The sequence below is a fragment of the Alosa pseudoharengus genome, unplaced genomic scaffold (genome assembly GCF_046254945.1).
Source record: "Alosa pseudoharengus isolate Yale_2024_CS ecotype anadromous, Long Island Sound unplaced genomic scaffold, YU_APseudo_1.1 YU_APseudo_1.1_scf_3, whole genome shotgun sequence".
In the NCBI taxonomy this organism is placed as follows: domain Eukaryota; kingdom Metazoa; phylum Chordata; class Actinopteri; order Clupeiformes; family Clupeidae; genus Alosa; species Alosa pseudoharengus.
In genome coordinates this window covers 218,758-246,319 of record NW_027468718.1, presented here as the reverse complement: position 1 = coordinate 246,319, position 27,562 = coordinate 218,758, and the positions used below count along the sequence as shown (strand labels likewise).

Below are 27,562 nucleotides of genomic sequence, written 5' to 3'. Positions count from 1 at the left end.
CTGTAACGATATGCGATTCGAAACCGAAATTGCAACACTCATATCCACAAACCTGTGTCGCGGTGTAAAAAAGACAGAATCGCAACACACACGTTCTAGTGTTTCACGCAGTGCTTTGCAGCTTACGCGGCCGCATAAGCAACACACATCTCCCGCCTTCCTTACCGGTAGCCTACATTGTCAGTAAGCCCTCTCTCCCTGCCCCGCTCTCTCTCACTCTCCCTTCCTCTCCCTCCCTCGCTCAATGGACATGCGCGACTCGGCCAGCACAATCCATGTAAAACATTCTCAATCGTGAAAGCAAAGACACATAGAAGACGACTAGCTAAATTACTATTAAATCTGGTTAGCATCATTAGCATGCTGCACATATTTGTTTAAAACTCTTGCATTCAAGTTGACTGATCATCTCAATACCAATGTTTCCCAAAAGGGCCTGTCCCAAGGAGAACAGGTATTACCATCGATGCTACAAACATACAAACAATAATCGTTTTTAGTGATAAAACCTCACGGAAATAATATGCATTTTTCCATATGGGGTCTTAGAAGTCATCTGTCTAGCTTCTAGCCACAGCGTTTTTGTTGCAAACAAAATCAACCTAAGCTGCTCAGATGACGTGATAGACGAGGCGCTGTTGCTCACCTGTCCATCATCGTAAAGCCCAATTTGATCGGTCCAAACAGCTCTGGTTCGAGTTTAGTTGCTCCACAGAGCAATGCCATACCGAACTTCCCGACCTCAAATGTTGTAGGCGGGGCTATGTTCGGCTGGCATCCAGGCTATACCAGGATAATTTCAGTGAATATTTTTAAGGTAAGAAGAATTATAAGATCATTAGGCTTTACTGTGTTCAGTGGGTTAACTAACAGCATCGTCTACTAACCAGCTAGTTACAGCTGTTGAACAATCTCCGTGGAAACTATAGAAATTTTGTGCCGGAAAATCCCTTAACGTTTTTCCTTAACTAAGGAAACCATTTAAGTTATTCTGTGCAACACCTTTAAATAAATCCCTTACCTAAGAAGAAATTAAGCCTTAAGGGTCATACTTAATAGCAGTGTTGTAGTCAAGTCACTATGCCTCGACTCCGAGTCCAGGTTCAAGTCTCCAGTGTTCAAGTCCGAGTCAAGTCCAAGTCATTAAAAAAAATTCCAAGTCAAGTCCGAGTCGAGTCACTATTAAATGCAAAACTGACAACCTTTGGGGCATTCATGTCTCCAGGCATTTGGCGCCATTAAAGTTAACGTCCGTTTTGTAGGAACATGACGTGATGTATTCTATTTTAATGACATATTACAGTTATAGCCTAATGACATACAAAAAAAAGTCGAGTCCTCGTCTCATGGTCTGAATGTACGAGTCTTAAGTTCGAGTCATTCAGTGCTCAAGTCCAAGTCAAGTCACGTACGGTAAATTTAGCTCATGACTCGGACTCGAGTACTACAACACTGCTTAAAAAACTTGAGGTGTTTTGTGCAACCGGCCCCAGAGCTCTACTGTTTACTCCCGTTGTCCTGCAGTCGCACCATGCCATAGAAGTCGTCTAGAAGCGCAACATTGAAACAGTGTCGCGCAGCGCACAATCCCAACGTTGTGTAATCAAATACACCGGTATGGTCGTTAATATCATAACGAAAATATCTATTTTACATTTACTACGAAAATATATCACATATATTTTCCTGCTTTTTTAACCTTAGCCAATCACATCCCTTCTGTTGTTCCTCTTCAGAACCCCGTGGGGGACCAGACGGCGGGGCCTAAACGCTCATTCCTGCGTAAGGGAGAAGGCCTGTTGAGGTTTAACAGAACGTCATTAAAACCCACCGCACAGAACCTTGCAGAACCTCTAGCCAAGCACCCCGAGTCCAGAGAGTCGCTGACAGGGCAGAGGGAACCGCAGAGGAACAAGCCAAGACCGGCCCGCTCCAGACCCTCGGAACCCAGCGCACGAGGCCACAGCCAGAACCTGCACCAGAACCAGCCTGCAGCTGCACGAGGCCACAGCCAGAACCTGCACCAGAACCGGCCTGCAGCTGCACGACCTGGAGGAACCAAGCCCAGACCCGCTAGCGCTGCCGCCAGAACCCTCCAGCGCAAGACCGCCTCCCTGGCGTCGCACACACACACCCTGGCGTCACACACACCCACCATGGCGTCTCACACACACACTCTGCCGTCACACACACCCACTCTGGACTCACACACACACTCGCAGTCTCTCTGCAGCGCTCCCGTTGCTATGGAGACATCATTTGAGGTGTGGCAGCGTGAGCGTCAGCGCGAGTGGGCGGAGCTTGGTGAGTTTGAGTTGCTGGAGGTGGCGGCTGAGGAGCTGTCATTCACCTCTTGCTCCTCCTCCATCTTGCAGGCCCTCGGAACACACACACACACAAACACACGCCGCCTCTCCTCCACGCCAATCAAAGCACACCACACTGTCAAAACGCACGCCACTGACCACCACACTGTCAAAACGCACACCACTGACCACAACACTGTCAAAACACACACCACTGACCACAACACTGTCAAAACGCACGCCACTGACCACCACACTGTCAAAACACACGCCACTGACCACCACACTGTCAAAACACACACCACTGACCACAACACTGTCAAAACGCACACCACTGACTCACTCGCCATCGTTGGACACACACGCACGGCTCACACACCCTCTAGAGCTACACACACAAGCGCAGTTGAGCTGCCCCTCAGTCTGTGTGCTGAGGAAGACGAGGGCCCTGGTGGTCATGAACACATGCGTGACGAAGAGGAGGAGGAGGATGGGGAGGAAGATGATGAAGAGGTCACTCGGGTTGCCCCCAACAGCCACTGCTTGCCTGTGACCACACCCCCCTATGACAGATGCACCTATCAGGAGCCAGAAGGGGCGGGGCATGGGGAGGGGTCTGCGGCTTTGAGTGACGGGGTGGAGGTGGAGTTTGATGATGACGACACTTGGGCAGATATTTCCCAGGATGCACTACAGCCAGAGAGGACGCTGAGGAGGAAGGTTGCCGGGGCAACAGGCGTGGAGTGGGTTTCGTCGGAACCTGATGATGAGGAGAGAGAGGCTCACACACACAGTCCCACACACACACACCCTTCCCTGCTCGTGGCCAAGCTGTTCCCTGCCCTGCAGCCAAAGCCACGCCCTACACACGTCACTCAAACCAGCACTCAGCCAATCAGAAATCAGGAGAGTGAAGGTGAGCATCATTGTGTGTGTGTGTGTGTGTACAGTGTTTGTCTCTTGTTCAGTGCACTGGATGTGAGTTTGAGAGAGATCTGCCAGGTGTACATCACATCACATCACATCACATCACATCACATCACATCACATCACATCACATCACATCACATCACATCACATCACATCACATCACATCACATCACATCACATCACATCACATCACATCACATCACATCACATCACATCACATCACATCACATCACATCACATCACATCACATCACATCACATCACATCACATCACATCACATCACATCACATCACATCACATCACATCACATCACATCACATCACATCACATCACATCTGCCAGGTGTATGTTACATCACATCACATCACATCACATCTGCCAGGTGTATGTTACATCACATCACATCACATTGCATTTGGCTGATGCATTTTTAACCAAAGCAACTAACAACATGGCTAACAGTTTAAGCTTTTTTAAGCAATTTTCTGAACAATTCTAGGACAATTTAAAAAAAGGTCTAGTACAACTAGAAAATGTAATTCCAGGGAATTACCATTGCATGTAAATGCAAAAAACTGCTGTGTATAACATTACTTACAGTATGATTATTCAGATTGCATAGACTTACAGTATTCTTGAAAACCACTTACTTGGTTAGATGTTAGCTTAGAGTATATGACAGTCAGTACAAATACATTGTCAATTCAATATTTATCAACATTCTTTGTTTTAATACAGTACTGCAGAATGATACTCAGAACACACTAATGAACACTTAACAACCAATGCAAGCTTGACGTAAAAAAATCAAAGTTGTTGAAACCAATTTTAAAGTTAACCAATAATGATAAGGGAGAAACAAGATGTCTACTGAATTTACATTCTTACAGAACTTGATGATGCCAATCATATTATCCTAAGACAGATCTATTTATCAGTTTTAATTCTGAACTGGCAGCAACAGCTAGAGGCCTCAGTTAATGATAATAGGTCAAATTTGATGGTGATATATACTTAAGAGTAAAAGAGTCAGCCCTTCACATGATCAGTTTTAGACAGAACTTAGGTTAGAATCTTAATTTTCACAGCACAGCTCAGGTCTAAAAACAGAGGTCTAACAGCACAGCTGTTCACAGATGTTACAGCACAGGTATGATTCAAAGGTATGAATGGGTGACAAATATGTCAAGTCAAGTCGGCTTTATTGTCAATTTCTTTACATGCACTGGTCATACAAAGAATTGAAATTTCGTTTCTTACTTTCCCATGCAGACATAGACATACTTTAAATACAGACATAGACATACTTTAGACATAGACATAGCCATAGACAATAAAAAATAAAAAAATATACAGACATGCCACATACAGACATTAAAGTGCGAGACTGAAATATAGAACATATATCAAAAAAATAGAGGTAGTTGTGTTGTATATTTACATAGTACACAAATATTAGGGCTGGGCCATATGGCTGAAAACAGAAAAATGCCAGGATAACAGTGACCATGGAGTACACACCGTGTGTGTGTGTGTGTGTGTGTGTTTATGTTTATGTTTATATTAGGGCTGGGCGATATGGCTGAAAACTGTATCACGATATAAGTATTTCATATCAGTCTAATGTGCTTGTGGGTGATCAAGCATAAGTAGCTTGTAGTGACAGGGCCGGGACTGGTAAGGTGCTAAAGGGAGTGAGTGTCATGGTGAAGGTGCAAAAAGTAGACCAACCATAGTCCTTTACTTATGTGTGCATGGCAAGGTGCTCAAGAAAGTGAGTGTCATGGTGAAGGTGCAAAAAGTAGTCCAACATTAGTCCAACAGTGCAAGAGTTAGGTACTCAAAAAACATCGACATGGAGAGGGTGGAGAGGCAGACAGACTAAGCAGAGAAGTCTATCTCTCCTCTTCCCTTTAGTGAAGCATTAAACAGTTCAATGGCCCTGGGGACAAATGACTTCCTCAGCATTTCAGTTGTGCATGGCAGTGAGCGAAGTCTCCAGCTGATCAAGCTCTTCTGCTTTATAATAGTGCTGTGGAGCAGATGACATTCATTGTCCAAGATGTTGATCAGTTTGTTTAGGGTCCTTTTGTCAGATATTGAAGTGATGCACTCCAGTTCAGCTCCCACTACAGAGCCAGCCTTCCTTACCAGCCTGTCAAGTCGCCCAGCATCCTTCTTCCTTGTGCTTCCTCCCCAGCATACCACTGCATAGAAGATGGCGCTGGCCACAACAGACTGGTAGAACATCCTGAGGAGCTTGCTGCACACATTGAAGGACCTCAGCCTCCTCAGGAAGTACAGCCTGCTCTGCCCTTTCTTGTAAAGTGCATCAGTGTTGGCTGACCAGTCCAGTTTATTGTCCAAGTGGAGACCCAGATACTTGTAGGTGCTTACCACCTCCACATTGACCCCATCAATGGAGACTGGTAGCAGAGCGGGCTTAGACCTGCGGAAATCCACCACCATCTCCTTGGTCTTTGAAGTGTTTAGTTGAAGGTGATTGAGTTTGCACCACTGCACAAAGTCCTCCACCAGGCTCCTGTATTCCTCCTCCTGCTCGTCCCTGATACACCCCACAATTGCAGTATCGTCAGAAAACTTCTGCATGTGGCATGACTCGGTGTTGTAGCAGAAGTCAGATGTGTACAGGGTGAACAGGACTGGGGAGAGCACAGTTCCCTGTGGCGCTCCGGTGCTGCTGATCACAGTGTCAGAGAGGCAGTTCTTCAGCCTCGGTCAGGTAATCTGTAATCCAGGTTACCAGGTGAGCGTCCACACCCATCTGCAAGAGCTTGTCTCCCAGTCTGAAGGATTTGATGGTGTTAAAAGCACTTGAGAAATCAAAGAACATGATTCTCACAGCACTTTTCCCCTTGTCTAGGTGAGAATGTGTCCTGTGTAAAAGATAAGCATTGTCCACGCCCACTTTCTCCTGGTATGCAAACTGTAACGGGTCTAGTGTATGGCGTACCTGGGGTCTGAGCATACCTAAGACCAGTCGCTCCATTGATTTCATCACATGTGATGTTAGAGCGACAGGCCTGAAGTCATTAAGCTAGTGCTGGGCGGTATGACCAAAAATGTATATCACGGTATTTTTCAAAATTCTTACGGTTTCACGGTATATGACGGTATTTTTTTTCATGCATAATCAGATGTTCACAGCATTTTCTACAGGTTGAGAGAGGAATTGCTGCAGTACATTGACTAAGGATGGTCTATTTTACTGTCACGATGTAGAATAACTCCACACAAGGGGTAATGCAGTTTTGCATGGCCCCAGAAAATGATGCTGTTTACAAAGAGCCACTCATGATTCTAATGAAGAATCTAATCAGAATGCAAAGACAATTGCAGTCAAAATACAGAACTTTTACTGTGCAAATCACAAACATCTTGTATAAAACCAATACAAAAAGTAGTGCAACTTGCAATAATATACTTTTTTGAAAATTATACAATTTAAAATAAAACCTCTCTGCTAATATGCTTACTCTGTCAAATAGGACTATCAGAAACATGCCTTATTGTTATTGTGTTGTTTACATGACGTTAGTGGTAGGCTAACGTTAACTTCATGTGGATGTCTTGTTAGCCTGTCATGAGCTTCGGTTCGGTTCGCTAGGCAAAACATTAACAAAAAAGTTCGTTTTGGTGCACTGATGACAGTCAGGATCATTTCTAACTAGAAAGGTAGTATTGCTCAGTTCATGTCTATAACATGCTTTACTTGCTACCTGGATAATTTCAGCGGATTCTTAAGGTGAGACAAATGATAAGTTCATTAAACTTCACTGTGTTCTGTGGGTTGTTATCTAACGACGTCACCTACTAGCCAGCTAGTTACAGCTGTTGAATGATCTCAATAGAATTTTTGTGACGGTAAATAAACCCCTTACCTAAGGAGAAATTAAGCCTTAAGGGTCATACTTCAGGGGAAAAACTTAAGGTGTTTTGTGTTTACCCTCACCATGCTTTGCAGTCGCACCATGCGTGTGTGTGAAAAAAGTCCCGTCTGAAACACTGTTGCGCGGCGCAGCGTTCCAAACGTTGTGTAATCAAATACACCGGTATGGCGGTATATTAAAAATTCATATCATAACGAAAATATACACCGGTATACGGTGTGAACCGGTATACCGCCCAGCACTACATTAAGCTCACTAGGGTGTGGTTTCTTGGGGACGGGGGTGAGACATGATGTCTTCAATAGTGTTGGTACTTGTCCGAGACGTAGACTCCAGTTGAAGATGTGCTTCAGTGGCTCCCCCAGTTCAGCAGCACAGGCCTTGTTAGCTGTGTTTATTTTATTTTGCTATGATGCAATCAATATCAAATGTAGTTCAACATGGAAATAGCTCAAATGAAATAATACTAATAAAAAAGACTTTAGCTCAAATGAAATAATATTAATAAAAACGACTTTAGCTCAAATGAAATAATACTAATAAAAAGACTTTAGCTCAAATGAAATAATACTAATAAAAAGACTTAAACATTCCCTCTGAGCTTTACCATTGCATACACAGCTCAAGTTGTGAACAAGCAATATCCTACACATAATTTAAAGTTCTCATCTATGTGAGTTTTATGAAGTGAAACGGTCATCCTATCGTATATCGAAAAATTTGTTAGATTTCGGTGCCGAATTTAGTAGTTTGAACCCATGGTCTTTTTTACCGTGACGAGTACACCTCCTCGAGAGCTAAATAACGTTGATCGAAAGAGTACCAAGTTTGCCTGGCTTCAGCGCTTACCACCCAAATGGCTAACAGTGCAAGTACAAGGGCCATTTGCTATACGGCTTTAGCACTTACCGCCCAAATGGCTAACAGTGCAAGTACAAGGGCCATTTGCTATACGGCTTAAGCAGAGACGGTTGATAAAGCGAGACGATTCATAAAAGGGTAAATTCTGGCACGTTGTGACGTGGGGTTCGAAGCCGTCACGCCCATTTAGGAGTCTAGAGGGAGGTCCAGTGTCTATGTATTCCTATGGGAGAAATGAAAATTTTCACGGAATATGACAAATCCCTTAGCCCTACATTCAGCGATGTAACGCTGAACCCATTTTCTACAAGCCACATGTCTCCCTAACATTCCGACATTGAAATTGTATTTTCCAACGAAACAAATAAAGACAAAAATAGCTTTGTTCGTGATCTGTCACTGTCTCCTCAAAGCTCTGGTGCACAGCCACCTGTTCTCAGAGGCTCTAGACTCAGAGATGGTTGATAAACTAACCTAACATATTTTTTGCTAGAACTAGTAGACTACCACAAAGTTGCTGAACATATGTTATTTCAGGTTTGTTTGCAACAATATATAAGTTTAACCAAAGTTCTTAGCTGCTAGCTAGCTAGTGAACATTCCCATTCACTTTCCGTTTACTGTGCTAACGTTAGCTAGCTAGCAAACATTCCCATTCACTTTCCGTTTACTGTGCTAACGTTAGCTAGCTAGCGAACATTCCCATTCACTTTCCGTTTACTGTGCTAACGTTAGCTAGCTAGCTAGCTAGCTCGGTTAACGGGGCAAAATGAAATTATTCATTCCGTGTCCGAGTGTTTCATTGGCATCATACACAAACAAAGACTGTAATATAGTATACAAAATTATATGTATGTTATTATTGCTTATTCAGAGAAAAGTTTATGTTTTGACAAGCCTATTTAGGAGTCCGGAACTAGTGCCTTTTAGTTCCATTGGTGAATCGTCTTATGATTCATCTTAGTTAACTATAGAATTTTTGGCTTTAGCGCTTACCACCCAAATGGCTAACAGTGCAAGTACAAGGGCCATTTGCTATACGGCTTTAGCGCTTACCGCCCAAATGGCTAACAGTGCAGGTACAAGGGCCATTTGCTAAACGGCTTTAGCGCTAACCGCCGTGTGTGTGTGTGGAGATAAAACATGTGTATGAGAATAAGCGTGTGTGTGTGTGTGTGTGTGGAGATAAAACATGTGTATGAGAATAAGCATGTGTGTGTGTGTGGAGAGTGGAGATAAGCAATCATGTGTATGAGAATAAGCATATATGTGTGTGTGTGTGTGGAGATAAAACATGTGTATGAGAATAAGCATATGGTGTGTGTGTGGAGATAAAATGTGTATGAGTATGAGAATAAGCATATGTGTGTGTGTGTGTTTGTGGAGATAAAATGTGTATGAGAATAAGCATATCTGTGTGTGTGTGGCAGGTGTGTGTGAGGTGATGCGTGAGCGACTTGTGCAGCTGGAGCTGGAGATCGAGCGCTTCAGAATGGAGACGGCAGAACTCACCCGCCAGAAGACCAGCCTCGCCACGCATCAACAGGAGTTACGGTACACACACACACACACACACACACACCAGAGGACCAGCCTCGCCACGAATGAACAGGAGTTACGGTACACTAGGGCTGTAACGATACACCAACCTCACGATTCGGTTTGTATCACAATTTTTGACCCACGGTTCGATACGAATCTCGATTTTTCTTTTTTTTGTTGGGGGGGGGGGGGCTAGACATTTTATTAAATAACATTTTAATAGTCTCCCTTAGAACAGCAGAAGATTACAATATAATATATCTTTTATTTTATATCTTTTATATTTTTCTGAATGACTGATATTTATGACGGCACACTTTATGCAGATTAGCCTATAGCCTAGGCCTACTATTTTTTATTACAACTCTACCTCTTTAATTCAGCTGTCTGGTTGAAGCCTGGAAATGTTGTAAACAAAGTAGCATAGTTGGCTAGCTTAGCCTATCATAGTCTACTGATTGGACTGTTCAGTTTCCCCATGTGTGTTTAAGTTTCAAGATAATACTTGTTCTCCTTGGGACAGGCCCTTTTGGGAAACGTTGGTATTGAGATGATCAGTCAACTTCAATGCAAGAGTTTTAAACAAATATGTGCAGCATGCTAATGATGCTAAGCGGATTTAATAGTAATTTAGCTAGTCGTCTTCTATGCGTCCTTGCTTTCACGATTGTGAATGTTTAATTTAAGTCGCGCGTGTTCATTGAGCAGGAGAGGGAGGGAGAGTGAGAGGGAGGGAGCGCGAGGGAGAGCGAGGCAAGGAGAGGGGGTTTACTTCTATACTGTTTGGTAAAGTTGCACACATAGTCTACAATGAAAGCAAGGACAGGTATGAAATTATTATTTATTTATTTGTTTTTGGGCAACGTAAGCTACCGATAAGTAAAGCGGGAGATGTGGGTTGCTTTTGCGGCCGCGTAAGCTGCAAAGCAGTGCGTGAAACACTTGAAAGGGTGTGTCGCGATTCTGCCTTTTCACACCGCGACACAGTATCGTGGATATGAATGTCGCGATTTCGGGTTCGAATCGTATATCGTCACAGCCCTAACACACACCAGAGGACCAGCCTCGCCACGCATCAACAGGAGTTACGGTACACACACACACACACCAGAGGACCAGCCTCGCCACGCATCAACAGGAGTTACGGTACACACACACACACACACACACACACCAGAGGACCAGCCTCGCCACGCATCAACAGGAGTTACGGTACACACACACACACACACACACACCAGAGGACCAGCCTCGCCACGCATCAACAGGAGTTACGGTACATACACACACACATGATAAGACCTTAGCAGAGTTAACTTGAATGCAGCAGTTTTAAACAAATTTGCGCAGCATGGTCATGATTCTAAGCGGATTTAATAGAAATTTAGCCCGTCGTCTTTTATGCAATGCTTCTATGTGCCAACAACAATCCTTCAACAGTTGTTAATGTTTTGTTACTGCACATGCAGAGGAGGGGCAGTGGGTCTGTTACGAGAGAGAGCGGGGGGGGGGGGGGGGTGGAGAGGCTGCATGTGTGAAAAGTGCAGCTCAATGAAAGGATTTGATCTCATGTAAATAGTAGGCCTACAACATAGAACATTATTGTGGGGGAGGGGGCAAGGAGAGGTTGCATGTGTGAAAAGTGCAGCTCAATGAAAGGATTTGATCTCATGTAAATTAGTGTTGTCACGATACCAAAATTATGACTTCGATACGATACCTGCCATAAATATCTCGATGCTCGATACTAAAACGATACTACGGCGAAATCCTAAGATATCTGGAAAAGAAAGGACTCATACCTCCTCCAAGTGTATTGAGTCATTTGTGTTGAATTTGGTGCACTTTTGTAGTGTGTAGGTCAATTCTGGGTTCTAAACTTCCTACATAATTATTATTTTTTTATAGTCAGTAAAATAGTAGGCCTACTTTGTGTGATTAAGTCCTTTATTCTTTGTTATAGTTCATTTACATTGTGTTGTGGCAATAAAGTAGCTTTAAATAGCCAAACTAGGCTAGATCAAGGTCAGTGTTAAAATTACTGCATGCAAATCACTGAATGCTATGCAGAGGGGCCTAATCTTTAGGCCATCTGATGTACAGTATAGGCTACCCTAGGCCTTCCCGTGTTCATGGGATTTCTTTGACAGTTGCAAAGGGGAAAATGTGAGGATAGTCTTCTTTGTGCCCAGTGTACAAGTACGACGTTCCAACCACTCAGGTCTTCGTCAGATAGGCCTACACCATTACCTGTTGCAATATATCTGTGTGCATTCCTACATTACGTCTATTTCTTTGATAACATGATTTGCTACCACGTACTGTAACAATAAGCCGCTATTATTATTAGGACTCAACACGCTTTGGTGGTGTTATGCTGTGGGCTTTAATTAGCGCATTTCGGGTAGCCTATCCTACATCTGGGCAATAATTATTGAACAAATTGCAGTCTACATGCCATGACAAATATTACCAGTAGTAGGCTGCTACTGACCGAACATGAAATAGATCGTTTACAAGTTATGGTAATGTTATTCTGGCGTGAACATTGCGCTTTCATCGCGTTAGCACCCTTGATTACAGCTCGTTATGTCTCGTCAAAATGATTACAGCTCTGTCTCGTCAAAATTCATTGATGAAGGAAGGTTCGCTTTATCCCAGAGAACCATACTCGTTTCACTTAGGCTAGACTAAAACATAAGAGAAGAACTTGGCACTAACCATGTAGTCGTGTTTTCTATAGCATATTCGTTAACCTGTCGTTCTTTGAACTCTTTAAAAATGTTGGGATATATCTGCGAGGTGTTTAGCCAAGTTCCATGCGTAGCCTACTGCTTTTAAATGACTTTGTGTACCTGATGGCTTGCCTTCACGCGATGTATCCGAAATAGAAATAGCACACCTTTTGTTTTATCCACAAGGCCTAGAACTGTCGGCAAAGAACTATGTTGACGTTGGCTGCGCACTCACTCACTCAGAGCTGCCTGCTTGACACGCCCACTTGCCTAGATGCGTGCAAGGAGCAGTGGGAGCAGCAGTTGACACAGACACAGAACGTTATTATTTTAATAAAGTATCGATTCTAAAAACGTCTGAAATCGTATCGTTTTTTGCGTGAAGGCATCGCGATACCTTTTTAGTATCGATACACCGTGCAACACTAATGTAAATAGTAGGCCTACAACATAGAACATTATTGTGTGGCAGCCACTGGTGATTGCATGGCGGCCCACCACAGATATGGGAAACACTGTGAATTTGTTTACTACTTAAAATTTCCACAACTTGACAGCATATCGACTCACGACATTAGGCTACAGCTGCTACAAAAAAACGTTTGTTAACTAGTGCTAGTACATTAAAGGGACACCAGACAAGCCTGATGCTTTTTCTCTACGAAACTCCCCCTCGCTCGGCCTGAAGCCCTTTTCGTTTGCATCTTCCGTCAAGGGTTTTCGCTGCTTCTTCGCTGGCTCTGCCATTATACACACGTTTGCAACAATCGCTAGCGTTTCGTTAGCCTGCCTCTGTGCTGTATGCAGGATGTAAACTGATCCTGCTTCGGTCGGCGGGTACGATACACTGAACTTTCAAGCGGGATATTCTTCCTACAGGCAGTAGGGGCGGGCGAGAGAGTCTTAATTCGCCCTGTAATGAGTCATTTAACCATATACCGACTTACAAAGATGAGTAATTAACACGAAAACGTTGCCTGGTGTCCCTTTAAATCAGCTAACATCAATGTACAATGTTTATTTTTTTTTATTATTAAAGAGTCTGAGATTGAAGACTTCGTGCTTATTCAGTAGAGCATTTAGTGCTCTCCCCAATCCCAGACGTTCACATTGCATGTTTGTTTGTAATGGATGCAACCGCGAGATAGGCTATGCGTTTGACGGCAATGAGTTGTTAACAGACATGAACCAAGACACATAGCCCAGCAGCAATCTAGGGACTGTTCGTTATTTATTGAAGGGGCCACCGGAGGAATTTTGAGTGCTTTAGTTGCAAGTTGCATGACCCTCTCTTGCCTGCTAGAAATTGTTCAATGATCCTCCGACAGAATTGTTAAAAAAGACATGACCCTCCCCTGCCAATTGTCGATGTCTTCCGCCCGCGCCACAGCCACACACTGTGATAACGTTCTTAAATCAATCTTTCCCGTGAGCTTGCATGCTACCAGTCCTTCCTTTTCAAATGTGTTGCGCCTGTTTGCACAATTTCACAAATAATCATATGTGATTAATAATATGACAAATAATCCCTGTGCACGGGGACCGAAACAATGCATGCCAACTTTTTCTGTGTTTATCACATATTTTAACTTTCCCCTGCTGTCTTGCCGTTTTAATGTTTTTTTTAAACTTTTTCTGTGTTTCGTTCATGTCAGTGACTGACGCGAGAGAAGCTGGGTCTGTGTTGTGTTGCGTTAATTTATTTTCATTGGGCATACCGTGCCGTGCCGTCCACAGCTCTTCAGTTCTGACAAAGCCAAAATTACTCCTTTTGAAACAATGAGTGCAGGAAGCGCGTTTGTATGGTTATATTGCTTGACGGGGGGGATCCCAAGCAGCTTTCAGCCATAAGGCTACTTTGAGAACATTTCAATTCACCCGACACTAATATTCAAAATGTTGAAAACTATTTCGGCATAGCCTATAAAGCAGTTTAATTAAATGGAATGTCAGTTGTAAACAAACGAGCTACTTGGTGAGGCTTGGCCTCACAGATGCGCTCGTGCCTTAGATGGCAGGAAAAATCTTCACGATAGGCCTATTAACTAACCACCCGATTCACATTGGCTGGGGGGAAGGGGGGCCATCAGACATTTGTGCCCAGTTAATCCGGCCCTGCCCCCAGCAAATCACACCTTCCCACCTCTGACAGCTTAAAAGAGGTCAAGAGGACTCCTTACTCACAGACCTATTCACAAACCTGCGGCATTTTGCCGTGTTTTGAAATCCTATGGAGCTTCCAATCGTGAGGAAGCAATTTTGCATTGTAGGCATAACTAACATGCAATAACGCCGCCAACAACAACCAAAACTAGGCTAATCATTGTCAACATGTAAATTAAATGTAACATTATTGTGAATCAAATTAAAATGTTCTCTTTTGCAAACGTAGGCATAGTAACAGAATAATTTAATAATGTTACAAAGATACTACATCAATCCGTATGTTTCATTAGGCTACTAGGCTATTTGTTTTGCCTTGATTCATTTAGACTAGGCCTTTTTATTCAGGGGCCGTATTCACAAAGAATTTTAAGGCTAAAAGTAGCTCCTAACTGGCGAATTTAGGAGCAACTCCTAAAAATAATGGGCGTGTCACTCCTAACTTTAGGACTCCTAATTTTTTCACAAAAAGTAATTCACGAAGCATTTTAGACCTAAAAGTAGCACCTAAGTCTGGGACAGCTTAAGTCGAGAGGACTCCTAACTCACTAAGACCTATTCATAAACAGCTTTTTTGTGGCATTTTACGTTGCGATGTTTTGAAATGCGTAGCCTATGCGCAACAGGAGCTTCCAATCGCGAGGGAACAATTTTGCATTCATAAAAGGGATGCAATGACACCACCAACAACAACCAAAACTCATTGTTAACATGTAAATGAAATGTAATGTTTCATTGTGAATCAAATTAAAATGTTCTCTTTGCAAACGTAGCCTAGGCATATGGTGACAGATTAATTTAATAATGTTGCAAAGGTAGGCTACTGCATCAATCCATAGGCCTATGTTTCATTAGGCTACTAGGCTATTTGTTTTGCCTTACTCTTTTTAATCATTTAGGCTAGGCCTTTTTATTCAGTTATTAATCATCTTCCGTCCTTCGCACTACTTGTGTAGCGCACGCATTCTCCGACCTGTCACCTGTCACTCATCATCGGAAGAGAGGTGTTTGGAATTCCCGCGTTACAATCATCAGCCAATCAAGGTGGTCACGCTTGCCCATTTACCCAAATTAATGGTCGAATATTACTGATGATCATTGTTATTTAAGAACATGCAGTGTGCGTAGGGTACCAAAAACATCTTGCTCGTAAAAAAGCATCATAACGCACATTCTGGCGGGTCTGTTATTTACTGTAGGCTGCGCAAACCACAGGCCTTTATTTTGGGCAAGCCTGCATTCATTCATTCATTCATTCATTCATTCAACCTTTATTTATTGTCGGAGGGTCATTGAGGGAAGCCCTCATTTTCAATGAAGCCGAGATTACAGAAGTGAAGCAAAGTTCTCCACAAACAAGCCAACATTCGAGGCCTTCTGTTCTGCCTGCGCTAACAGTAATCCTCCTGCCCCTGAAAGGCTTACCACAGCTGTGGATAGTGTGGAATGTTCAAGTAATAACACAATCTAATGTGTCTCAATTGTCCCCCGCTGACCACCTCACACATTTCTCTAGATTTTGCAACGAACTTACATGACACAATGCCATAAAATATGCCAGTTTTAGGACACAGAATAATGTTTTTTAATGATACCAGGTAGGCTTATGTTTAACAGTAACAAGTGTAATGAGTTATTCATTGTCGAAGGTGCATGGTGAAGTGAAATTCTTACTTTGGAAAACAAACATTTGCCGATATCATCGCCGATCATCAGAATATTGCAACAGATTCTGTGTTCTGGACTGCAGGTAACTTGTTAAGCCAGTGGTTCTCAAACTTTTATTTCATTCCCCACTTTGCTCAAGGGGCATGACTGATGATAGTGGAGATAACGTGTTATCCCGAGGCTTTTGCAAGTCAGCATCTTCGACGGTAGTCTATTAAAAATATAAGTTCTCGATGTCCCAAACGGAGAGCCATACTTTATTGTTTTTAACAATCTCTATGCTACTCACAAAAATGTAGGCATGGGGACATGATGAAGTAGGCTATCCAACTGTCGTGTGTTAAATTATTGTGATTACGAGCCAGTGGTTTTCAAACATTATGCGTGACTCGGACATCTAACTAAATGCAACAGGCTCATATCGTCCTCGCATTCGCAAAATGAGGACCAGTGTTTTGTCTAATTCGTTTTAACTATTTTTTTATGATAGTATGAAGTGCTTTTTGTATAGGCTACTATCTTAATATTGGAATATGGGGAGGGAAGTGGGCGTCTGCAGTCAGCCAAATATGAATGTAATTCTGCGGCATAAAGCAGATGTATTTGTTTATTGTACAGAAAAATAAAAATGACATGTCAAGCAGTCAATTCACTACATTGCAGTCAAGAAGTAGGGCAAATTAAGACACTGTTTTGATTTGCGTAGTTGCGTTACCCCCAACACTGACAATAACATAGACAGCAAATTAAGATATTTTTTCGTTTTGTGGAGCGGCACCGGTAGGCTATCAAAAGCAGATTTCGATTTTTGCTACCACCGTCTAGTCAAGCCTTAAGCCATACCCAAGTAGCCTTAATCGAGGTAATGTTTAATTACGATTTATTTTGTTATTGAATTCGTAGGCTGGGATTCCTCTCTGTAACAATTACGTTTAAAGGTAGCCTAGCCTCCTGCTTTTTCAGAAGGGGCGGCAGTCAGGCTACTGACAGAGCGATGTACAGTGGCAGAGTGACGCACAGTGGCTGAAAGTGGTACTAAAGCTTCTCGCAGCTTCACGCCTCGTAATGCGCGACTGAAGTGGCCATTTGAAAGCGATGCCCACTGTAAACGTTACCTTGTGTCGGCTTCGCGTGGTGAGCTGGTGTTATCAGCTAACATCAATATAAACTTTGCCTTGTGTCGGCTATGCGTCAATGTAAACGTTGCCTTGTGTCGGCTACGCGTCAATGTAAACGTTGCCTTGTGTCGGCTACGCGCCAATGTAGGCGTTGCCTTGTGTCGGCTACGCGCCAATGTAAACGTTGCCTTGTGTCGGCTACGCGTGGTGAGCTGGTGTAAACTGGACGCTTTCAGCTCAGATGTTGAATCATCGTTGACGTGCTGTTGTGGTTCGCCAGTTCTGCTTTGCAATGGACACATTGTACCTTGTCTTCTTTTCTAAGATTGAAATGATCCCAAAACTTTCTCTGCCTTTTACAGACAGCTTCATTGCTCTCTGTTATCGCACCAACTTAATTCTGAAAGTGGTGTGCGTGTCAGTCCATGTGAAACAATAATCCCTGACCTGTGCAGGCCACATAATGCAAGTTGTAGGAATTAAACGAAGCCTCAAGGTAGAGAATTTTCCTCAGATCATCTTTTGTAATCAAATTATTTGAGTTACTCGAGTAATCGTTTCAGCCCTAGTTTGATGTGTGTGTGTGTGTGTCTATCTTGTGTGTTTGCTGTCTGTTATTGGCCGCATGCATGAAGGCCAACATGACGATGTTAAAGTACACAAAACACACACACACACACTCAGGAATACTCAGAGTATTAAAGTTGTTATATATATATGGTATTAAAGTTGTTATATATATGGTATTAAAGTTGTTATATATATATATGGTATTAAAGTTGTTATATATATGTGACCCTGCAAGGCGAAACCAGTCGCTTTGGTAAAATTTACAAAATTAAGTTATTGTGCTCGCATGAACGGCCATTAACTAAGCTTTTCAACTATATGTATATCGAGGGTATTGCAAAAAGTATAGCTAAGATGACCGCATCCAAAGTTGGCATGGTTCTCCTGTCACGATACGCCAGAAGAGGAGAAAATCACCTTTTTAAGTAAATTGCAATAGTGTGAGGACAGCTATTATTAGCCTTACGGTAGCGTGACTTTGAAGCGGATGACTGACTATGTCCAGTTTCATCAACTGAGTGAGTGTCTTTTTCTGTCCCCTAGTTAATACCTGGGACGGTCATAAGGTGTCACTATAGAATATAATTAATGTATTTCAGGGGAAGTAAGGGGAGAGGAAGTTCTGTGTACACAGATTGTGTATAGGCCTACTTTTAAAATGCGCTACGTCAATGTAAAACTTCTCCTAGTCCGTAAAATGACGCCAGGATATTTCTAAAAGTTTGTGACCGTTCGTGCCCTGAAAGGCAAGTCTTCCACATTCATATTCGGTTACATCTGCCAAGAACGATAGAGAGCTGACACATTGAGTAATGAGTAAAGTGTAATGAGTAGCCTAAATCTTAGCTCTACCGTAAAACCTTATAGCGGCGTGGACAAAGGGAATGACTGCTAATGTGTTGAATCTTCATCTAAATAAAGTCAGGGTTTAACAGTCAAAACATATGTTTATCCGTGAAATTTGTTCACAATATGGAAGTGTAGACTGTATACTGTTGAATTATGCAAAAACGTGAAATTTGACATTTTAACCCGTACGTTTGTTTATCGTGGATTTTCTCAAAATATCACTGCGCAAAGCGACTGGTTTCGCCTTGCAGGGTCACATATGGTACTAGATAGATAGATAGATAGATATATAGATAGATACTTTATTGATCCCTAAGGGGAAATTCAACAACTAAAGATGTTAATATTAAAGTTGTTCTTTGTTGTTGGTTGTGGCTATTATTGTTTTAATATTGTTATTGTTATTATTATTATTATTGTTTTAATATTGTTTGTCAGTTACTGTTGATCTGTTGCTGATGATGTGGCGCTTCCTAAGTGTCTCATCACTGATGCAATGTCCTGTTTTAGGAAAGAGAAGGCGGAGTTTGAGGCCAAGCGCTCCCAGACAGAGGCTGAGTGGGCGGAGTTTAAGCAAGCGGAGATGAGGAAGCTGCAGAGGGACCGGAAACTGTTCGAGAAGCATTCCGCTGCCGCGCGCAGCACACACACCTCCGCACAGAGAGAGGAGATGCAGGTACACACTAGGGGTGGGCGATATGGACAAAAAATAATATCTCGATATTTTTGCCGATTTTAACGATAACGATAATTAGACGATATCCATTAAAAATTTGTTTTTAAAAGTCTGAGTTACTTAATCACTGATGATAATAATGGGCACAATGTTGAATGAAAACAGTTCTTATTTATTTTCTTTAACATGTAAGTATTCAAGTAAAAACAATTCAAAGACATACAAAATACTAGTTGAACTAGTGTAAGAGCATTGAACTCTGAGTAAACATTCAGTTGTACACCTCTGCTGTAATGTAAATTGTGCAGCATACAAGCAAGATGAAATAATAATAATAATAATAATGAACAAATAGCATTTGTAAACAAAGTGCTTTGATCTGTAACATATTGCACACAACCATGTGTCCTTACGGCCTTATTGTCTTACAACCTATGGCCTTATTGAACAAATACCTAACTTCAAGTACTGCCCAGTAGATTACACAAAAATACAAAGGAAAATCTGCCCAAAAGGTGCACTTCCAAATCAGATTATTAGAGTCAAAAGCAATTAGAGTTAAAAGCAAGCAGAGTCAATAAACAAGGTCCACAATTTACAGACAAATAAAACATTGTCACACTTATTACAGCACACACTGGCATGGACAGATGCTAGAACTTTATAGATAATAGAACATTATAGAACATTATAGGCCAACTGCTCACTGCTCACATGTAGATTACTTGAAATTGTGAGCCAAGAACACCAGTCTGTTCACAGTGTCAGGTTTAAGTGCAGCCCGGTGACATGTTACAACATTTCCACCAGTGCTAAATGCCCTTTCTGAAGGGCTGCTTGAGGCAGGGATGCAGAGATATTTTCTAGCAAGTTTCCCCAGTCTGGGGAAATTGACCTCCTGTGATTTCCACCAATCAAGTGGATTAACGTCACTGTCCACCTCAGGTATCATTAAGTAGCTCTTGAGCTCCTTTTCAATGGCAGAGGCCAGTGACTCCTCTCCTCCGACTTTGTGTTTTTTAAAGTAACTCCCAAAAGACTTTTTAGTCTTTTTTGCTGCCTCCCTGGTGTCATCACCACCACCACTTGCTCCACCTTCTGCAGCTGTAGTCAAAGCTGCAGCAGTTGAGGGGCCTGAGGTAGGGCTGTCTTCCACCGTCATAGCCATGAGCTCAGTGGTTATTGTTGACGTAATGGCTTTAATCTGGTCATCATCATTGTACCGGTTTTTGAAGCGGGGGTCAAGTGTGGATGTCAAACTTAACAGGTCATCCACACAGTCTTCTTTGTACTTGGTGTTCAGGTACTCCAGGATGGTTGTTTTTATGTGTTTGGTTAGATCTGTGTCATCAGATTTCACTGCCAGGACCTCAGAGTTGAACAATGCCAAGACAGGTTTTAAGTAGGACACTGTAACAAGTTGCTCACCTGAAAGAGCATCTGTAAACTCTAACAGAGGACTAAGCGCTTTGCTCACTGATTCCAGCACATCAACATCTTGCCATGTTGGAATAAGATGCCTGCGCTTTTTGTCTGCACCCAGCACATGACGAATGGCCTTTTCTTGCTCAATAAATCTCTCTATCATGCGCTGTCTTGAGCCCCATCTTGTTGGCGTTTCTGTGATGAGTTTATGGTCTGGGAGCTTCAGCTGATCTTGGGCAGCACTAAGTGCTCTACTCATTTTCCAGCTATGGGGAAAAGCTCCAACGACCTTCTTGCAAACTCCAATAGCTCTGTCTACTCTAGGATCCCTCATGCTCCTCTCTGGAAAACATTAAATACAGAACAACATTTATTGTGAGACATTTTCACAGTTTAATGATGTGATCTTTACCCTAAATTTGTATGCATTTGTTTATTGCAGTTATGATTTTGTCTATTACAGTTTAATTACTGTTAATTTCATGTAGGCCTAGTATTTGTTCAATTGTCAATTTCAACCTAGTGTACAAGCTTTGCCTATTTTTGTTCCTTTATTTGTCATTAAGGTACAAACAACAAAATAACTTTCAACATCAACTGCATTTCATAGAAGCAATCAAAGTAGGCCACTTACCAATGGCAATATGGAGTCTGTGCCCAAAACAAGGTAGCCTCGTCCAGCTGTTAACTCGGAGTGCACTGACAACGTTTGCACCGCTGTCTGTGGTCATGCAAACCATACGATCTTCACTCAGCGACCATGATGCGAGGGCATCCTTTAGACCTTCAGCAATGATGTCGCCTGTATGGTCATCTGGGAAGTAAGATGTTTGCAAGCAAAAGTGCTGGAGTAGCCCAGATTCGTCGATGAAATGCACCGTCAAGGAGAGGTACGGCTCGGATGTTCTGCTCGACCATAAATCCGTAGTGGTTGCGAAGTGTGACATCTTCTGCGGTTTATTTGTCACAGTTAGGCGACATGAGTCATATAAGTTGGGGAGGGCATTTGAGCTGAAATACTTTCGACTTGGCACTGTATATCTGGAGTCTAGTGTATTCATGAGTTCTATAAAGCTCTCTTTCTCCACCAACTGAATCGGCAGCATTTCTTTAGCTATAAACTTGGTGATAGCATTTGTAATGTCTTGCCACCTGTTGCTTTTCTTTTCGTAAGGCACCTTTCTGCTAAACGACTCCACTAAAGTTTGCTGACTGTGTTGTGCAGCGGGTACCTTAGCCGGTGTTGGCTTTTCTTGGGCAGCGGAGTCTCGAAGCTTTTCATACTCTTGGTATTCCTTGCTATGGTTGGTCCGCAGGTGGTGAAACAAGTTGGTCGTCGAGCTGCTTTTAACAGCAACATGTTTCCTACACACTTTGCAGAGTGCCGTCTTTTGAGCAACATCAGTTTTCTCAAAACCAAACCACTTCCATGCAAGTGAGGTTGAGCCACGTTTAGCAACTAAGTCATCCGAAGTAGATTGCGAGGCTGTGGGTGTCTGCATGTTATCTCCTTCTCTCAAATGTTTAGCCTAACCACGTTCGCTAACCGGTGTTTACATGTAACTTGCGGCCGTGCGGTGACCATGCCTGTGAGAGGGATGACGTATAGGCCCACTACAGCGATCATGTGACTTGCCCTGCTGCAGACAAGGGCAGCTGCACGCACCTCTGAATGTGTGGAGTTTAAATGCCTGTTTTGAAGTGTTTTTTTCGGAGTAATTTGAATACTTGATAATGTGAATTTGCACATCGTTAACACAACAATCACAATATTATCGCAGACGATATATATCGCCCACCCCTAGTACACACAAACACACACACACACACAAACAAACAAACATACACACACACACCCACACACACACACCTCAGCACAGAGAGAGGAGATGCAGGTACACACACACACACACACACACACACAAACACAAACATACACACACACAAACATACACACACACACCTCAGCACAGAGAGAGGAGATGCAGGTACACGCACACACACACACACACACACACACACACACACACACACACACAAACACAAACATACACACACACACAAACATACACACACACACAAACATACACACACACACCTCAGCACAGAGAGAGGAGATGCAGGCACACACACACACACACACACACACAAACATACACACACACACACTAGAGCCCGCCCGATCTATCGGCGGGCCAATATTATCGGCCGATATTAGGCATTTTCCAAACTATCGGTATCGGCATTTATAATGGCCGATAAATGAATATTTTTAAAATAAAATAAAAACGGACGAAACACCCTTCAACCATGTCATGAGTGTTGCCGTTGTATAGTTTGTCCTCCAGAGGGCACTCTACACCGTCCCTGCTGGCAACACTCGTGTATAACGCGCCACACATCCTGCAACCTGCTGATACAGCCAGAGTCGGGCAGAGAGAACCAGTTATCCGCGAGTGAGAACATCAGTGAAGTGTGTTCATGGTGATTTGGTCACGAGACATACATTGCTTGAAATAACAATTAAAAGAACATCCCCATCAGTTCTCTTAACTCAAATAAGCATGACAAAATTCGTGAAAACAATGTCCAGTTTTGCTGCTGTTAAATAAGCCGAGAGTGAAGCGGAATTAGCTAGTAATTACGTTACGTTGTTACAGTGTAGTTGACTGTCTGTCCTTTTAACTTTTGACAATGTGACTGAAGATGTATTTCTTTAATAGCGTGACAGTTATAGCAGTGAGACGTATCATCTCTCCCCGGCCTGTTATTTTGAAAGCGTATGTTTTACAATTTCCAGTATGACGTTATTCATTGCTAAATTAGGGCTCATCATAGACTAGCTAACCACAAAGCTAGCTAATGCTATGAATATCAGTGGAAGACCGCTAACGTTAACATTAATGAGCTTGGAAACCACAACGAACTTATTCTGCCTAAATAAAGTAATGATTTATTACTAGTATATCTGTAGTTACAGTCCCTGCATTGTAAAATGTAAACTAGACTGCATTTCCGGCGGGAACTGCGAAAGTGTGCTTGCCCTGGTCCGGTCACCAACGTGAGCAGACAGTGACATACGCTATGCTGAACCTGGCTTGATCCAAGCATTCTAACAGTGCCTTTCAGTGTTGGAGCAGTGGCAATACCTCAAAAGCTCTATTCAACTATTGCCTTGAATGCAGTTCATTGGCTTTTACCTGTGGCCTGCCTTCGAATTTAGTTTCTATGACTAAAATCAAATCAATAAAATAAAACAACAGCAGTGATTGGCTGCAAAAATAAATAATGTCACGCGTCTTGCACCTCTCAAACTGGGCTATCAGGTAACCTAGAGAAACATTTGAAATTATGAAATATGACTAAGGCATTAAAATGATGCTTGTTTGTCAGGATACTTTTTCACTGATTTATTTTAGAAATATGAGCTATGAGTGTGAATGTTATATATTCCATCCCCTAATTCTGTTTTACTGGTTTATTTGACAAATAATCTATATGGATTTGCTCTATAAAGACCTTATGTCTGTTTGGGATTGTTTTGAGAGCCTATTGATGTATCTCAGAATAAAGGAATGTCCACAACATTAGTGATGGGGTTTTTTTGTGTGTGTGAATGTATTTTACTTAACTTATTGAATGTAGCTGGATACTCATGAACGCATGTCTCTAATAGCCACAATAGGAGTAATTTTAGCAACACCGTATTTTGTGTGGCCCATAACGACCCAGTGGATCATGAAAATGTGCCAAAATTCACACTGCTTGCTTGTTGTTGCTACATTAATCCCATTCAGATTGCCGCTTATCTGAGATGTAAGAGTTCAGTATAGGTTTAAGGTCTGGGGCAGGGATTTGACATTCTGTGACTTCTTCATTGAGGGCTTGCTTAGCAGCACTGTCCGCTTTCTCATTTCCCCTCAGACCAACATGGCCTGGGACCCAGCAAAAAACTACACTCAAGTTCTGGTTCTTTAGACGTTCTAGTTGATCAAGCTCAGCTTTGGTTGTACTTTTTGCGTGACATTAAAGCCTACTGGAAAGATTTTTAATTGCAATTTAATTGAATGCAATTTACTTTTACGATTAAATAAAATTTAATTTATCCCTCTCACCCATAGTTTTTTATTTATTTACAAATGTACATAGGCCTACTGTAATTACATTTATACATAGTTATTCTACTAATCTTTATACTATTCATCCTGCACATAGACTTATTCTTACTACTCTTATAATGTTGTTTCTGCACTACAATGACACTGTTTCCACACTGCACATAGCTGTATGTTATGTACATATCTGTTGTATATTTGTCATATTGAATATCCATATTTATTCTGTTTTATTATATTCTGTTAATACACTGCATATATCTATATTATTATTTCTACTATTATAATGTTACTGCTACATCTACATAGCCTACATTATTCTACTTATTGTATGAGATGCTGATAATGCTAATACACTGTACATATTTATATTTAATTCATATTACTCTAAACCTCGTTCTGTAAATCAACTGTATACTACTGTCTACACTGCACTATATTTCTTGACCTGTCTCTGTATGTTTCATCACCTTTCTATACTTTGCCTCACATTGCAACACAGCTCAGATCTTTGGTTGCTATGAAGGCCAGTTGTTCTAAATGGATGGTTGCTATGGCCAAAGGCCAGTTCTATCTCTGCTGTTGTCAAGCCGTTGTCAAGCGGGCATATCGTAGAATTCTGATTAACCTTATCTTATTTAAAACATCTCTATTTTATTTAGCCCACTTCCATACAGTGGGTCCCATTAAGAAGTGGCCACTTCATTCACCGTGATTACCGTGATTCACACAGCAGCATTATTAAATTAATCTGTCACCATACGCCTATGCCTACGTTTGCAAAGAAAACATTTTAATTTGATTCACATGAAACGTACATGTTGACAATGAGTAGGCTAGTTTTGGTTGTTGGTGGTGTTATTGCATCCCTTAGCTATGCCTACAATGCAAGTTCCCTCGCGATTGGAAGCTCCTGTAGACAATAGTAGACGCATTTCAAAACATCACGTTAGGAGTCCTTGCCACTTCTTTTAAGCTGTCACAGACGTAGGTGCTACTTTTAGGGCTAAAGTGCTTTGTGAATTACTGTTAGTAAAAAAAAATAGCAGTCCTAAAGTTACACGTGACGAAGTTACGAGTGCAAGCATCTCATATCAAATGACCATGGCATTACCTAAACAACATAAATCCCAATTAGCAACATACATCTCCTCCCTATAGCTAGCCACACAAGAAATTAATGATACTAAATCTCTGCTTAGCATGCTTCTCCACTTAGCATTCTAATAACAGAAGGGGCACATTTATGTTGACCACTACAACATGACTCATTATGTCTGTAACGTTAACTGTATAAAACACTTACTTTCATAAAGGACGCACACCATCCAGCACATGGAAACCGATATTTTAGGTTCTTGGCCACAAACTCAAAACGTGTCTCTCTGAAGCCCTGTTCTAGAATCTTTGCTCTGAAGGCTGTGTTGCTAGGCGACATCAAATAAACGAAATGATAGTCTTTCAGTATTAAATGTGTACGTGTGATTCCGAATGGATGTGTGTGGTTTGCAATTAGGATAAACAAGAAATAACATTTCCAATAATTTCCCATGATAAATTACATAATATTTGCACTTTCCTTACTTGTGAATCTCACACCGTATTTCAAGTAGGCTACACTAGTGAAATGTAATACAATGCTGCCACCTAGCGTTCAGATAGGTAGGCTATTTAACATTTATATTTAACAACAGGCTTGTTTATTCTTTCGTCAACTCCATGCTTTTAGGAAAACAATCTTTTTATCATAGTTCCCTCTTCAATGGCGATTACCAGCTCGTTTTTGTAACAGAGATAGCTGTTTATTGTCCCTAGGTTTACAGAAACACCTATTCATATTAATGCAGGAAATCAAGTTAACACTGCCGACCACTGCTTTGTCTATTACATGGCCCAGAATGCCTTGCATGTCTTTACAACAAAACAACACGGTAAAACCTAAATGCCCGTAAACATATGCATTTGCATACTTGTAACATTTTTAATAATACTCTCCCATCATGATATGTAACAATAATGAAAAATGTAATTTGAATACCGTCAATGTGAAAACAACTCTATTATGTAAGCTATATATTGCTACTGTTCTCCTTGCTATTTCAGTTCGTAAGTCCATACTATCCCATGGCAGAGCAAGGATTTCATGATTGGGCAAGGTTGCCTGGAGACATTGTGGCTGCCCAGAGACATTGTGCATACATGGGAAGGCATTGTGATAGAAGGTGAATGGTGAAAAGTGAATGGTGTGAGTTACCAAATACCTGTGGGTGGTTTGCCAAATGATGTAAACTTTTGGAATATTTCTTTTTTTTTTTAGCTTATGCACCCTCACACTGGAGTCCCCAGTTCATATACAACATTTGGTATCGATATGTGAAAGTGTTCCTGAGATATGGACGACTTCCTGTTTCGGAGCTTCGCCGCCAATTTCGTTTGGCTGTGACGGGCAAACGCTTTCGAAAATCAAAAATCCTTCCGCTAACATTTGTGAGGCTTGGTCCAAGGATAATGTACGTCAAGTTTCGTGGCGTTCGGACCAAATTTGTGACCTGTGAAAATTTAGTTTCGCTTTCTGTTCAATCCAATATGGCGGACGAACGACACGCCCACCTGACGTCATCTTCGCGACCAACTTACACCGGTACTGACCGGACATTTTAAAGTTGGAACGGTGTCTCTGTCTCAAAGGGCCT

General features: G+C 42.0%; 1 protein-coding gene across 1 annotated transcript in view; it reads left to right on the top strand.

Moving 5' to 3' along the window:
• Nucleotides 1-27,562, top strand: part of cpap (centrosome assembly and centriole elongation protein) — a 98,145-nt gene that overhangs the window by 29,759 nt on the left and 40,824 nt on the right. Inside the window, exons 7-9 of the mRNA XM_076262880.1 lie at nt 1,737-3,222; nt 9,439-9,562; nt 19,164-19,329. Of these exons, the coding sequence (XP_076118995.1) occupies nt 1,737-3,222; nt 9,439-9,562; nt 19,164-19,329 (1,776 nt within the window). The remainder of the gene's footprint in view (nt 1-1,736; nt 3,223-9,438; nt 9,563-19,163; nt 19,330-27,562) is intronic.